The sequence below is a fragment of the Jaculus jaculus genome, chromosome 8 (assembly GCF_020740685.1).
Source record: "Jaculus jaculus isolate mJacJac1 chromosome 8, mJacJac1.mat.Y.cur, whole genome shotgun sequence".
In the NCBI taxonomy this organism is placed as follows: Eukaryota; Metazoa; Chordata; class Mammalia; order Rodentia; family Dipodidae; genus Jaculus; species Jaculus jaculus.
In genome coordinates, this window is record NC_059109.1 from 125913251 (window position 1) to 125926272 (window position 13022).

At 49.6% G+C, this 13022-nt stretch overlaps 3 protein-coding genes across 6 annotated transcripts; 1 reads left to right on the plus strand and 2 right to left on the minus strand.

Moving 5' to 3' along the window:
- The first annotated feature begins 532 nt into the window (after positions 1-532).
- Zswim1 (zinc finger SWIM-type containing 1) lies at positions 533-4480 on the plus strand. 4 transcript variants are annotated; one of them, XM_045156307.1, is made up of 2 exons: positions 533-657; positions 2528-4480. In XM_045156307.1, the coding sequence occupies exon 2, from the start codon at positions 2659-2661 to the stop codon at positions 4021-4023; it is 1365 nt and encodes a 454-aa protein (XP_045012242.1). In that variant the 5' UTR covers positions 533-657; positions 2528-2658; the 3' UTR covers positions 4024-4480. The 4 variants fall into 4 exon arrangements, with proteins under 4 accessions (XP_045012242.1, XP_045012239.1, XP_045012240.1 ...); XM_045156304.1 differs by having other exon boundaries at positions 603-728; XM_045156305.1 differs by lacking the exon at positions 533-657 and adding an exon at positions 762-1016.
- A 1318-nt stretch (positions 4481-5798) lies between these two features.
- On the minus strand, positions 5799-6943 carry Spata25 (spermatogenesis associated 25). The gene is made up of 2 exons (XM_004663818.2): positions 6799-6943; positions 5799-6448 (listed from the first exon to the last, which is right to left on the minus strand). Exons 1-2 carry the CDS (start codon positions 6851-6853, stop codon positions 5799-5801), a joined length of 705 nt encoding a protein of 234 aa, XP_004663875.2. The 5' UTR covers positions 6854-6943.
- A 3343-nt stretch (positions 6944-10286) lies between these two features.
- On the minus strand, positions 10287-13019 carry Neurl2 (neuralized E3 ubiquitin protein ligase 2). The gene is made up of 3 exons (XM_004663901.2): positions 12992-13019; positions 12034-12811; positions 10287-10518 (listed from the first exon to the last, which is right to left on the minus strand). The coding sequence occupies exons 2-3, from the start codon at positions 12773-12775 to the stop codon at positions 10403-10405; spliced, it is 858 nt and encodes a 285-aa protein (XP_004663958.1). The 5' UTR covers positions 12776-12811; positions 12992-13019; the 3' UTR covers positions 10287-10402.
- Positions 13020-13022: the final 3 nt, after the last annotated feature.

Sequence of the window (13022 nt, forward strand, 5' to 3'; positions counted from 1 at the left end):
GCAGCTGCAAACGAACTCCGGATGCTTTGTGCATCTGGCTTTGTGTGGATAATAGGAAATCAAATCCTGGCTGGCGAGTTTTGCAAAAAAGCGTCTTTAAGCTGCCGAACCCTCTCCAGCCCTCTGGTAGCTTTGAAACTGTCGTCTTAAAAGGAATTGCCAATGAAGATGGCAGTCTGTTGATTCTTGCAATCTAGTTCTCTGGGCCTTAGACCTGACTGAGACACTAAATTTGAAATCTGGACCTCAAAGTTGACCCTTAAGACAGGGTACAGGGCACAACTGCCTTTGCACATTTTCCCACCCACCCCTCCTCCGCGGGACTCTGGAACTTGACGGCCTTCCACCCACTAAATAAAGAGACTTCCACATAAAACACTGCTATTTATTTTCATTTCCGGCCTCTGTAACGTGCCGTCTTCCAGGTCTTGTAGCCGCAGGATCCAGCGTTCCTCGGGCTTTCATTGGCTACCGCCAGCGACTTCGTAACCCTGGTGACAGCGCCCGCCCCAGAGATATTGGGCTACGATTGGTCAGTGTCGTCAAAGCTTGACTGCGGACTCCGACCATTGGCCTGAGTCACTCCCAAGCCGGTGCCGTGGTTGGTGCGCGAAGGCGGGGTTAAATATGGAGAAATGGCGGCCGAGCCCGGCTGTGGTGAGTGATTTCCGGGTAGCAGAGGTGTGAAGCACCCGACCGCTTGGTCAGCCCCACACGTTTCACAGAAGGTAGGAGGTGGACTTCTCCGGCCCGGTCGGACTCCGGATGCCGTCGTCAGATATCCGCACCCCACCCGGGCTCAGAGGCGAGGGCTCAAAGGCCTTTCCTCGTCCACATTTTTGGGCCCTGTGGGTTGCCGTGGGGATCTCGAGCCAATGACCTGGCTTCGAGTTCCTGATAGTAATGATGGCTTAATCGTGTGCGGTCTTTGAGCTTCATCCTCTCACCTGTAAAATGAGGACTAGAGTCCCGGCATGGTGGCGCACGCCTTTAATCCCAGCACTCGGGAGGCAGAGGTAGGACGATCGCCATGTGTTCGAGGCCACGCTAAGACTACATAGTGAATTCCAGGTCAGCCTGGGCTAGGGCGATCCCCTATCTCGGAAAAATAAAAAAACTATAGAACCTGTTCAGGAGTCAAATGGAGGTGTTTGAATAGAGCACTGCCTTTATGAAGGGATATATACAGTCAGGCACTAGCATTACCTTTGTTAGCCCCATTTATGGTGGAAGGCATTGGGAATCTCAGCGAGTTTGGAGTAGTTGTCCTGTATATACCAGGACCAAAGGAGAGCCAAGAAGTAATTTGTAAATATAGTAGCTATACAGGTATTTACTATTTTAGAAAGACCCAGGTGGAGTAATGTATGCCTATAATCCCAGCCACCGGAGGCTGAGGCAGGAAGATTGCTGTGAGATGGAGGCCTGACAAGGTTGTATAACTAGACCTTGCCTAAAAATAAACAAAAAGGGCCATATGCTTCCTCCTGCACTCTGCACTGGGAATTTAACCTAAGTCTTCATGCATGGTAGATAAGTGTTCTGCCTATACCTATGAATAACCCTTGTGGTTGGTTTTGTTTTGTTTTGTTTTTGAGGAAGGATCTAACTCTAGCTCAGGCTCACCTAGAACTCACTATTTGGGCAGGCTGGCTTTGAAGTCACTGCAATCCTCCTACCTCAGTCTCATAAATGCTGGGATCACAGGGTGTGTGCTGTCACACCTGACTCCCACACTCACCTTTTTTTGTGTGTGTTGGGGGGGGGTTCTTGAGGTAGGGTCTCACTCTAGCTCAGGCGGACCTAGAATTCACTATATATTCTCAGGATGGCCTCTAACTCACTGCAATCCTTCTACTTCTGCCTCCCAAATGCTGGGATTAAATGCATGTGCATTCTTTTTTTTTTTAGGTAGGGTCTTGCTCTAGTTTAGGCTGTCCTGGAATTCACTATGTAGTCTCAGGGTGGCCTCGAATTCAAGGCAGTCCTCCTACCTCTGCCTTCCGAGTGTTGGGATTCAAGGTGTGTGCCACCACACCTGGCCATTCCCTTTTTTAATCGAGACAGGTTCTCCGTAGGTTGCTCAGACTAGCTATGTAGCCCAGACAGGTCTTAAACCTGTGATCCTCCTGCCTCAACCTTCCAAGTAATGGGGATTATGGGTTGTATATCACTGTGCACAGCCTCCTTCCTGTTTAAATCCCTGGGAATCATAACTTTCTGTGGCTGGCTTCTTCAGTGTCATTTTTTTAGTGTAATTTCCTCACACATACACACCTCAGAGAGACCTGCCCTGACCGCCTTAACTACTGTAACCCTTTTTCCTCAACTTACTGTCTGACCTATTACTCATTTGGGGGTGGGCTTATAACCTTTATTATCCAGTGTGTCCTCATTTGTCTATGTGCCTGTTGGATGTCTTCCCGTAGAACAGTGCTGATGCGTAGTAGTGTTCAGTAACTGCTGCCCAGATGAATAATTGAAGAACCAGCCCCTACAGTCTTTAAGTCTCTGTTCCTCTCCACAGGCCCATCTTTGGAACAGTATCTAGACTCAGACATTGAATTACTTGGAGCTTGAGAAACCTAAAGCCTCCCTGACAGCAGTCCTGCAGAGAAAATAATCTAACGTGGGCAATTCAACATCTCCAACTTCTCCATGGCCTTTGTAATGCTAAATGGACTTCTGATTAAGGACTCAAGCCCACCTGTTCTGCTATACCAGGTTAGCAAGACTCCTCAACTAGATGTCTTCAACTACCAGAGCTACTTTATGAAAGATCTCTTTGTCCATTTCCCTGAGGTCTTATTTATACACCGGACCTGTAACCCAAGAGGCAAGGTGTTGTACACCTTCCTGGTGGATGGACCTCTGGTACATCTGGAGGGTCCTCTTGCCCGAGTGGTCTACTTCGCCATCCCTGCTAATGAGGATGCTGGAGGCCTGGCCCAGATGTTCCAGATGTTCAAGAAGTTTAACCCAGCTTGGGAGAGAGTTTCTACCATCCTGGTGGATCCTCACTTCCTCCTGCTGCCCACCCTGGCCGTGGAGTTCCCGTCAGCTGAGATCTTGCTCTCAGCCTTCCACATCTGTAAGTTCCTCCAGGGCAAGTTCTATCAGCTCTCACTGGAGCCATCTGTGGAAAGCATGCTCCTCTCCTCCCTGCAGAGCACCATGTGCTCTGCCACAGCAGATAACCTGAGGAAACTGTACACACTCTTGAGTACCTGTGTCCCCAAAAGCCAGCTGCCTGAGCTCCACCCACACTGGCTGCTCAATGACCGCATCTGGCTGGCCCACCGTTGGAGAAGCCCAGCCCAGAGCACCAGCTATTTCCAGAACCTCGAGGTCACCACCCGCATCATCAGTCAGTTTTTTGGCACCACCCCATTAGAGAAACAAGGTATGACCTCTCTGTTCAAATACATGCAACAGAACCCTGCAGACAAAGCAAGCTTCAGCCTGGGTGTGAAGCCCCACAATAATCCCTCAGATACCAGTCCCGAAAGCCCCAAAGTAGAGCATTTGGTAGAAGCTCGTATCCAGCACTCCCTTAAAGCCATCTGCATGGAGCCAGCCGCCCAGCTCTGTCTGGGTGAGCTTGCTGTGGTCCAGAAATCCGTGCACCTCATCGGCTCTGGCTCAAAAAAGATGAACATCCAGATTCTGGAGGACACCCACAAGGTACAGCCCCAGTCCCCTGCCAGCTGCAGTTGCTACTTTAACCAAACCTTCAATCTGCCCTGTCGTCACATCTTAGCCATGCTCAGTGCCCGCCACCAGGTGCTCCAGCCCGACATGCTGCAGGCTCAGTGGACAGCAGGCCCTGCCACCAGTTTGGACAGCATCCTGGGTAGCAAATGGAGTGCAAGCCTGGATAAGCGCCTGGCTGTGACTCTGCTTACTGAGGAGGTGAGTCAGCTCTTGCAACACTGCAGCAAGGAGGAGTTTGAGCGGCGGCACAGCACCCTGCGGGAGCTCGCCGACAGCTGGATCGGCCCTTACGAGCAAGTGCAGCTCTAGTGACTATGCTACAGTGCTGGGGATTGAACTCACAGAGACAGATTGTGCTGTGCTAGGCAAGCACGCCACCTAGGCTATCTCCTGAGCCGCCTCTTTTTTTTGAGCCAGGGTCTCACAAAGTTGCTGAGGCTAGCCTTGAACTTGCAGTCCTCCTGCCTCAGCCTCCCCAGTAGCTGGGAATCACAGATCTTTGCCACCAGACCCAGTTTCTGGTTACTGTTGATGTCCCGAGATGCTCATTGCTCATACATGTGTATACGCTCACATTCTCCCCTCTACACACAGGCACGCACACACACACATACACTGTTGTACTTTCGTGGCCCTTCCTTCCAGAATAATGACATGAATCTTACACTTTTCTGTGGCCTGCTACCTAGAGTGTATCAAGCTTCATAGGAAAGTGTGAGCACATCTTTTCTGTAAAGGGCTCAATAATAAATAGTTTGGACTTTGATGGTCACGTATAGTCTGTATATTATTGCTTTGGTTTTGATAACCTTTTCATAAGGAAAAATGAGTCTTAGCTGAAGGACCTCAAGGAAACAGCAATCCTCATTCTAAGATAAGACGCTGGGTGCTAAGGTGGAGGGCTAGGTCTTCAGTAACTGTTGTGCCTGTAGTGAGATAACCCACTTGACCACACTTATCATGTGAGCCAGCCTGGGAGCCCCCCACAGAGGAAGAGACTTCTGGGGAGATGACTAAGCAAAGCTGCTGGGATATATTTCCCCTACTCAAGCCTAAGATAATAAAGTTGAACATCGCATGTCTCAGCACTTGTCAGGTCTGTTGGGTAAATGGTGTGTTGTGGAAGGACTTGGCTCTTTCCCTTTTTTTTGTATTGTTTTGTTTTGCATTCTTTTATTGGTATTTGGTTTCTCACTCTAGCTCAGGCTCACCTGGAATTCACTATGTAGTCTCAGGGTGGCCTCAAACTCACAGTGAAACTCCTACCTCTGCCTCCCTAGTGCTGGGATTAAAGGCGTGTGCCACCATGCCTGGCTTAGGCTAGGAACTTTAAGGCAAGAAAGAAAGCACATTGCCTAAGACTTTATCCAAGTAATTTTTGTTTGTGTGTGGTTTTTTGAAGTAGGGTCTCACTCTAGCTCAGGCTGACCTGGGATTCACTATGTAGTCTCAGGGTGGCCTCAAACAGTGATCTTCCTACCCCTGCCTCCCAACTGCTGAGATTAAACACGTGAGCCACCATGCCCAGTTTAGTAATTATTTTTTTTACCCAAGAAATTTTGATGGAATCCATAATATATAAGAGAAACCTTTGGGCTGGAGAGATGCCTTAACTGTTAAGGTGCTTGCTGGCAAAGCCAAAGGACCCAGGTTCAATTCCCCAGTACCCACATGAAGCCAGACCAGGAGGTGGCGCATGTGTCTGGAGTTCATTTGCAGTGGCTACAGGCCCTGGTAAGCCCATTCTCTGTCTTTCACTCCCTTCCTCCCTTCTCTTTCTCCCTCCCTCTCTCTCTCTCTCTCTCTCTCTCTCTCTCTCTCTCTCTCAAAGAAAATTTTATCAAAAAAAGAAAAAAAAAAAACCGCTGCTTTCTAAACAAGGCTTCCTGCCTAGGTGACTTACAACTTCACCTGACTAGACCTCTTACAAAGAGGAACTTACTTCCTGGTGTCTGGGCCCTAATGAAGAAGTAGAACTTAATCTGGGTGGCTCAGTCACCCACCCTGTCCCCATCCCTGCCATAGCCACCCCCAGCCCTACCTGCCCAGAAATCATACAGAGAAGCCACCCTATGTGTCTCATGCTATTTCATCCAGCTACAAGCAGGAGCCTGGCCCATACCGGATCTTACTAGGGGCATCTGCCCAGCGGCTGCGTAGGCATGTGCCTGTCCCCACTGCACCCCCTCCACAGCTCCCTCTGGTTCCGGATGGGCCATCATGAACGCTTGAGCCGCCCGGATCAGGTCCTCTTCCCGCAGGCCTGGGACGGGCACGGTGGGGATGCCAGCGATCATCATGGCCAGTGTAAGGATGCAAATGTCAGGCTGGGAGCTGCCTTTCTTCCCCCCTGCCTCGGAGGAGGGCGCGGGCAAAACCCCTGGCGTCAGCCCACACAGCAGCAGGGGCTGGGGCCTGCTGGAGCCGCCCAAGTGGGGAGCCCTACTTCGGGAGCAGCCTTCTGCCCAGCCCCTGCTCTCCAACTGCCTCACACAGGGGAGCTGGGGGTAGTATCGGTCGTACTCCTTCCTTCGTGGTGTCTCCCAGCTAGCACCCCCAGAGCAGCCCCTGGCTTCAGGCACTGCCAGGGCGGAGCCCCAGGCCTTGGCAGCCGGTACCACCTGCTCAACCTTCTGGCTCAGTGGGCCTGGTCCACCAGAGGCCACCAACACTGATTCTGCGGGACTTGTAGAACTATGGAGGCCAAGGGACGAACCCTGAGAAGCAGCCCCACCTGCAGAGACAGGAATGAGAAGGCATGTTATTCTTGGTCACTGAGGAAAAGGCCCTGAGGGGCAGGGCTTGGGGGCTGGAACAATTAAGACTAGCCCCAGAGGACCGTCAGAGGTTGAGAATGCGTTACTCATGCATAATCCCAGCCCCAACACAGCAGGTGATGGAGAACCAAGTGTTGAGTTTGAGAGCAACTGGCAAGGACTTTTGGAATATCTTTTCTTCCAAGAGAACTGATTCCAGGGCCAGCCCAGGACAGCCCCAGCAGAACTTTCACCTCCCCAGAGCCAGGAAGCAACTTTGTGTGAGAAGCTGAGGTACCCCTTCCAGTTCCAGAAGTCCCTCTCTTACCTTGGCCAGAAGGCAGAAGACCTGGATGAGTGTTTGGAGACAGGAAGTAGGACATGGCTGCCCTACAGCTTCCTCTTTGTGAGGGAATAGTCCTTCCCCTCCTGTCCTACTTTAGCCATCCTTCTAGACTGTCTGTCACCTTATAGTATCTCCCTTTGTACCTGAGACCACCTCACATTACTGCTCTATTCATTCTAGAATCTGTATGTCACAATGACAGGTTAAAAGAGGCCTGGTCCAGGATCAGTTTATTCTAGGCTCTCGTCCTTCCCTTGGGCAAGTCACCAGGACAGTTTGTTGTGCTGGGCATACAATCCAGAGCTTTGTGCACGCCAGGAACAAGCAGTGCCCTTGAACTACAAGCCCAGACCCAGTGGCTTTGGGTTTTTTGAGACTGTGTGTTTGGTGGGGGCAGGGGGGCGGTGTTCCTCAAGTTCTCTCCCCCTGCATCTTGAAAGTTGAGATTACAAGTGTGTGCCACCACACCTGGCTCCACCAGGACAGTTTTTTGTATTTTACTTTCTTTTGGTTTTTTGAGGTAGGGTCTCACTATAGCACAGGCTGACCTGGAATTCACTATGTAATCTCAGGGTGGCCTTGAACTCACAGTGATCCTCCAACCTCTGCCTCCCAAGTGCTGGGATTAAAGGCGTGCTCCACCACACCCAGCAACCTGGACAGTTTTGTTCCTCAACATTCTCATCTGCAAACGGAGGTGACACTGCCCCTAATCTCACAGGGAGTTGTGAGGATGGGATGATGAGACTATGGCCATGAGACTTAATAATCTGAGAAATAACTGATACAAGAGTTTGGTACCCTATGAGGACAAGGAATATTTTTCAATCATTTGCTATTTGAAGCTGGGAGAGTGCTGGCCTAGCATGCACAAAACCCTTGGTTTGATCCCAGATGCCGTCAATCCCAGCGCTTGGGAGGCAGAGGTAGGAAGATCAGTGTGAGTTTGAGGCCAGCCTGAGACTACAGAGAGAGTTCCCAGTCAGCCTGGGATACAGTGAGACCCTACCTCAAAAAAACAACAGGGCTGGAGGGATGGCTTAGCAGATAAGGCTAAGTTTGCCTGCAAAGCCAAAGAACCCAGGTTTGATCCCCCAGGATCCACATTAGCCAGATGCACAAGGGGGTGCAAGCATCTGGAGTTCATTTGCAGTAGCTGGAGGCCCTGGCATGCCCATTCTCTCTCCTCCCCCTTTCTCTGTCAAATAAATAACTAAAAATAAAATATAAAAAGGGAGGCAGTTGGGGAGATGGCTTAATGGTTAAGGAACTTGCCTGCAAAGCCAAAGGACCTTGGCTTGATTCCTCAGGACCCAAGTAAACCAGATGCACAAGGTGGTACATGTGTCTGAAGTTCTATTGCAGTGGCTGGTGGCCCTGGAGTGCCCATTCTCTTTCTCTCTATTCTCTCTCTCTCAAATAAATAAATAAAAATTAAATATTTAGAAAAAAAAATCATTTGGGCTGGAGAGATAACTTAGTGGTTAAGCGCTTGCCTGTGAAGCCTAAGGACCCCGGTTCGAGGCTTGATTCCCCAGTACCCATGTTAGCCAGATGCACAAGGGGGCGCATGTGTCTGGAGTTCATTTGCAGTGGCTGGAAGCCCTGGTGCACCCACTCTCCTCTCTCTCTCTCTCTCTCTCTCTCTCTCTCTCTCTCTCTCTCTTTCTCTGGCACTCTCAAATAAATAAAAATAAACAAATTTAAAAATCATTTGCTATTTGCCCTTGGACAAATATACTCTCATCACTGGGCCTCAGTTTCTCCCTGCAAAATGAAACAGTCTAGCACTGGTGGTCAGCTGAGCATTGCATTAAAATCTCTGGGCTCATTGAGCCTAGGTCCTACTGTCTGCCAGTCCTCAAGTGAGTTGTACACACCCCAAGTTCTAAATGTGCAGTTATATGTGTGTGTACTTGTTTAAACAAAAATGCAATGTGCATATGTACATAACATATATTTAAATCACACGTATCTAGTTTTACTACTATAGATTATAAATTGATGGTTAACATGAAATGTTACCTTTTAACAGACTGTTTTTAAAATTTTAAATGTATGTACAGGTTTTGAACTTTTTGTTTGTTTGCTTTTGTTTTCGAGGTAGGGTCTCACTCTAGCCCAGTCTGACCTAAAATTCACTAGGTAGTCTCAGGGTGGCCTTGAACTCATGGTGATTCTCCTATCTCTGCCTCCCGAGTGCTGGGATTAAAGGTGTGTGCCACCACGCCCGGCTTGAACTTTTTTTTAAAGGGGGAATAAAAGACTGTTAAGAGGAGGCTGTTTGATGACATTACACTTGAATATTTTATGCCTCGTTCTGTTTATCAGTTCTATCGATCTATATAAATGCATTTTAGAACTGATAGAGAGTGAACTTGAATTTATCTTTGCTAACAATACATGCCACTGTACGTTCAGATATTATTTAAATTTGCAAACACACTGCTCTATATGTAAGGTACTGTAAGTAAAACTTCATTAAAACTATTCCACATATTCTAAAATTTCAGCCTGCCTTTCTGTGGCCTTATGTTTTGATGTATAAATTAAAAGAATATGTAAAACAGTAAGAAACTTATTGCCTTGTGAGATTCTCCAACTTGACAAATATGCCAAAGATGAGCATACATGCACATAAGTGTCATCCTGCGTGTTTACTGTCAGACATGAACCTTGTCAAAGATCATGCTGATAAAAGCTTTAGCAAAGGTCATTGTGGGGTAGTTGCTTAAATTTGCATACTAAAGTAAAAAAAAATACAATAAATGTAAAGATTTTTCTGGGCTCAGTGTACTAGTGCGCACCCTTAATCCCAGCATGCAGGGGGCTGAGGTGGGAGGATCGCCGTGAGTCCAAGGCCAGCCTGGGCTACAGAATAAGTTCCAGGTCAGCCTGGGCTACAGCAAGACCCTGGGTCAAAATCCCCACAGTACCTAAGTCTAATTCCCTGGCAAAGAACTTGTGATAACACCTTGGGGGAGTAGTACTTGAGAAATGGCTTAGTGGTTAAAAGCATTTGCTTGTAGAGCCTGCTGGCCCAGGTTCAATTCCCCAGCGACCCATGTAAATCTGAATGAGCATTTGTTTGCAGCAGCAAGACACCTTGACATGTGTGCACATATGCAAATGCATTAATTAATTAAATTTGTCCCAGCCAGGGGTGGTGGCGCACACCTTTAATCCCAGCACTTGAGAGGCAGAGGTAGGAGGATCGCCGTGAGTTCAAGGCCACCCTGAGACTACATAGTGAATTCTAAGTCAGCCTGGGTTAGAGACCCTACCTCAAAAAAACAAAAAAACAACAACAACAAAAAAAAAAGAATCCCAGATAACCCTTAACCAATGGCCAGATCCAGATTAGAAAGTTCTGATCTACATGGTATCTAAAATACCTTCTCTGACCTGTTGGCTCGCAGTGATGCTGGAAGCAGTTCCCACAGGCGGTGAGGCAAGGAGTGCTCAGAATGTCAGCTTCGGCTGTGTTTATTTCTGGGCCTGGTTCACAGCCCACATAGCAAACTTCAGACTGGCCGCTTCAAGGCCTGGGTCATTTCTGTGACCCAGCTCTAGTGGCCACAGGCTTTTACTCATACTTGCAGAAATCCTTAAGTCCTCTGGGCAGGCGGAGCCCATCAATGGCCAGCCGGTGCACCACGCTCCTCTGGATCACTAGCCGGCACAGAGTCTGCAGGGACGGCACTGTGGAGAGAAGGCCGGCAAAGCCAAGTGAACTGGAGGAGGTGGCACGGAAGCTGACAAGAGTATGGCTGTAGTCCTGACTTTACCATCAACTTGGTAATCCCCTTCTGCTGTCAGATTCAGCCTACTTGATGGGCTATACATAGAGCTGAGATAAACACTTCCTGAGACCTTTGACCAACCCCTGCTCCCTGCCCTTAGCAGTTTCTGGAGACCGGGTCCCTATGTCTGATTTGCCTATGCAACCACAGCTCTGGTACAAAGCAGGCTCTGCTTCACTGATCAGAGGTTTGAAACACAGGCTTCCTGGGCTATAGTAAGTCAGACTTCCGAATTTAAAAGCTCTCAAATTGGGGATAGGTGATGCCTCTAAACTGATAGGTCCAAATCTATGAATATTTTATTTTTAAATTTATTTTTGTTTTTTTGTTTTGTTTTTCAAGGTAGGGTCTCACTCTACTCAAGACTGACCTGGAATGTACCACACCCAGCTAAATTTATTTATTTGCAAGCAGAAAGTCTTTGCAAGAGAGCGAGAATATGGCCTGGCTTGGTGGCACATGCCTTTAATCCCAGCACTCAGGAGGCAGAGGTAGGAGAATCGCCAGGAGCCCAAGGCCACCCTGAGACTACAGAGTGAATTCCAGGTCAGCCTGAGCTAGAGTAAAACTGTACCTCAAAAAAAAAAAAGAAAAGAAAAGAAAAGAAAAGAAAAGAAAAGAAAAGAAAAGAAAAGAAAGAAGGAAGGAAGGAAGGAAGGAAGGAAGGAAGGAAGGAAGGAAGAAAGAAAGAAAGAAAGAAAGAAAGAAAGAAAGAAAGAAAGAAAGAAAAAAAGAAAAAAAAATTAAAAAGAAAAGACCAGGCCTAGCACACGCCTTTGGTTCCAGCACTAGGGAGGCAGAGGTAGGAGGATCACATGAGTTCAAGGCCACTCTGAGACTACACAGTGAATTTTAAGTCAGCCTGGGCTAGAGTGAGACCCTACCTCAAGAAACAAACAAAAAGACCAAAAAGAAATAAATGCACACACTTCTTCTCCAACCCCCTCCCCCCCAGCCCCGAGGTAGGGTCTCACTCTAGCCCAGGCTGATCTGGAATTCATTATGTAGTCTGAGTGGCCTTAAACTCACAGCAATCCTCATACCTCTGCCTCCTGAGTGCTGGGATCAAAGGCATGTGCCACCATGCCCAGGTATAAATGCATACAATTCTAAAGAGACTCTGTCTAAAATTGGTTTAGAATACCTTCCTAGGATAGTATTGAAACACTGTCCAAATAAAAGGAACCTTCCGGGCATCTTAATCAGCAGCAGAGATGAGTATGTTGTGGCTCAGAACCAAGGAATGACTTGGGTAAAATTCAAGCAGATGTTCAATGACATAAAGCCAGACTCTAGTTTTGAAACCAGTGCTGGACAGACCAAGGCCTGGCTAGTTGACTAGGGAGTCCTAGCAGGTTCCTGTCCCCCACATTGGGCCAGGAAGAGTGGCCTATCCAGGGAGCTGGATACCTACAGCCATACTCCAGTTGGACCAGGCGTACACTCTTGGTGGAGGCAAACACGTCTACCACCGCATAGAGGGGCCGAGCAGAAGGCAGCCCCCTGGCACTGGGACCCATGTCCTCTCCATTGATGATGATATGCATGTCGGCGGTACCGTCCCCACGCGGGCAGAAAAGCACGCCCAGGCGGCTACGGCGCGCGGTGGGAGGCAACACGTTCAACTCATAAAGTTGGTCCAAGAGATGACTATAGAGTCCCGGCCTGCTGCGACCCACCAGCCGGTCCCGGGGGATTCGGAACTGCTCAATGCACAGATAGGGTTCCACCAAGAGGGCCGGTGGTCGGCTGGGGGCCACGACCTCTGCGTCGGGCTGGCCCTCGCGGGGCACTCGGTTGTGGTGGCGAGTGATGGCGAAGACCCAGGTGTGGCCGAGGCTCACCAGGTCCGGCAGTGAAAACTCAGGCACGGCGGCCAGACTGGCAGGGTCCAGCGCGGTCAGGCCCAGGCGCAGATGCCCACACCAGCCCAGCTCCTTCTCCTCGATCTCCACCAGGAATACCTGGCCAGGGGCCAGCGGCTCACGACTGAAGCACACCCCGTGGGCGAAGCTCTCCACGCGCGTGGCCCGCGTTCCCGATGGGTCCACGCGGATGTTGGCTCCGTGAACCCGGTGGAAGCGAATGGGAGGGGGCTCTGGGCAGGCGGGACCCCAAGGGCCACCCAACTCGACGGGGTCGGAGGCAGCGGCCATGTCCACACCGTGAGGCCAGCCAGCGGGCGCTAGGGGCTATTTTGGGTGGCAGGCTCAGACAGTGACCCGGAGGGCACCATGTAAGGCATTTCCCCCCCAAGCACACACACACTCGGGCTCTGCCCGGGGGTCCTAGCGCCGTTGGCTCCGGCATGTCTCCTCCCTGATCCCCAGGGAGGCTGGGGTGGGGGATGGGAGGAATGTGGTTGTAAATACCAAGATCGTCCGATGGATGCCACGGAAACCT

What these genes read in the sequence shown, in the direction of transcription:
- Neurl2 (XM_004663901.2), bottom strand. Translation starts at nt 12,775, where the DNA reads ATGGCCGCTGCCTCCGACCCCGTCGAGTTGGGTGGCCCTTGGGGTCCC. An exon ending in GGTCCAACTGGAGTATGGCT is followed by an intron (nt 10,519 to 12,033) that starts GTAGGTATCCAG and finishes TTCTCTCCACAG; the next exon opens with TGCCGTCCCTGCAGACTCTG.
- Spata25 (XM_004663818.2), bottom strand. Translation starts at nt 6,853, where the DNA reads ATGTCCTACTTCCTGTCTCCAAACACTCATCCAGGTCTTCTGCCTTCT. An exon ending in TCTTCTGCCTTCTGGCCAAG is followed by an intron (nt 6,449 to 6,798) that starts GTAAGAGAGGGA and finishes CTGTCTCTGCAG; the next exon opens with GTGGGGCTGCTTCTCAGGGT.
- Zswim1 (XM_045156307.1), top strand. Translation starts at nt 2,659, where the DNA reads ATGGCCTTTGTAATGCTAAATGGACTTCTGATTAAGGACTCAAGCCCA.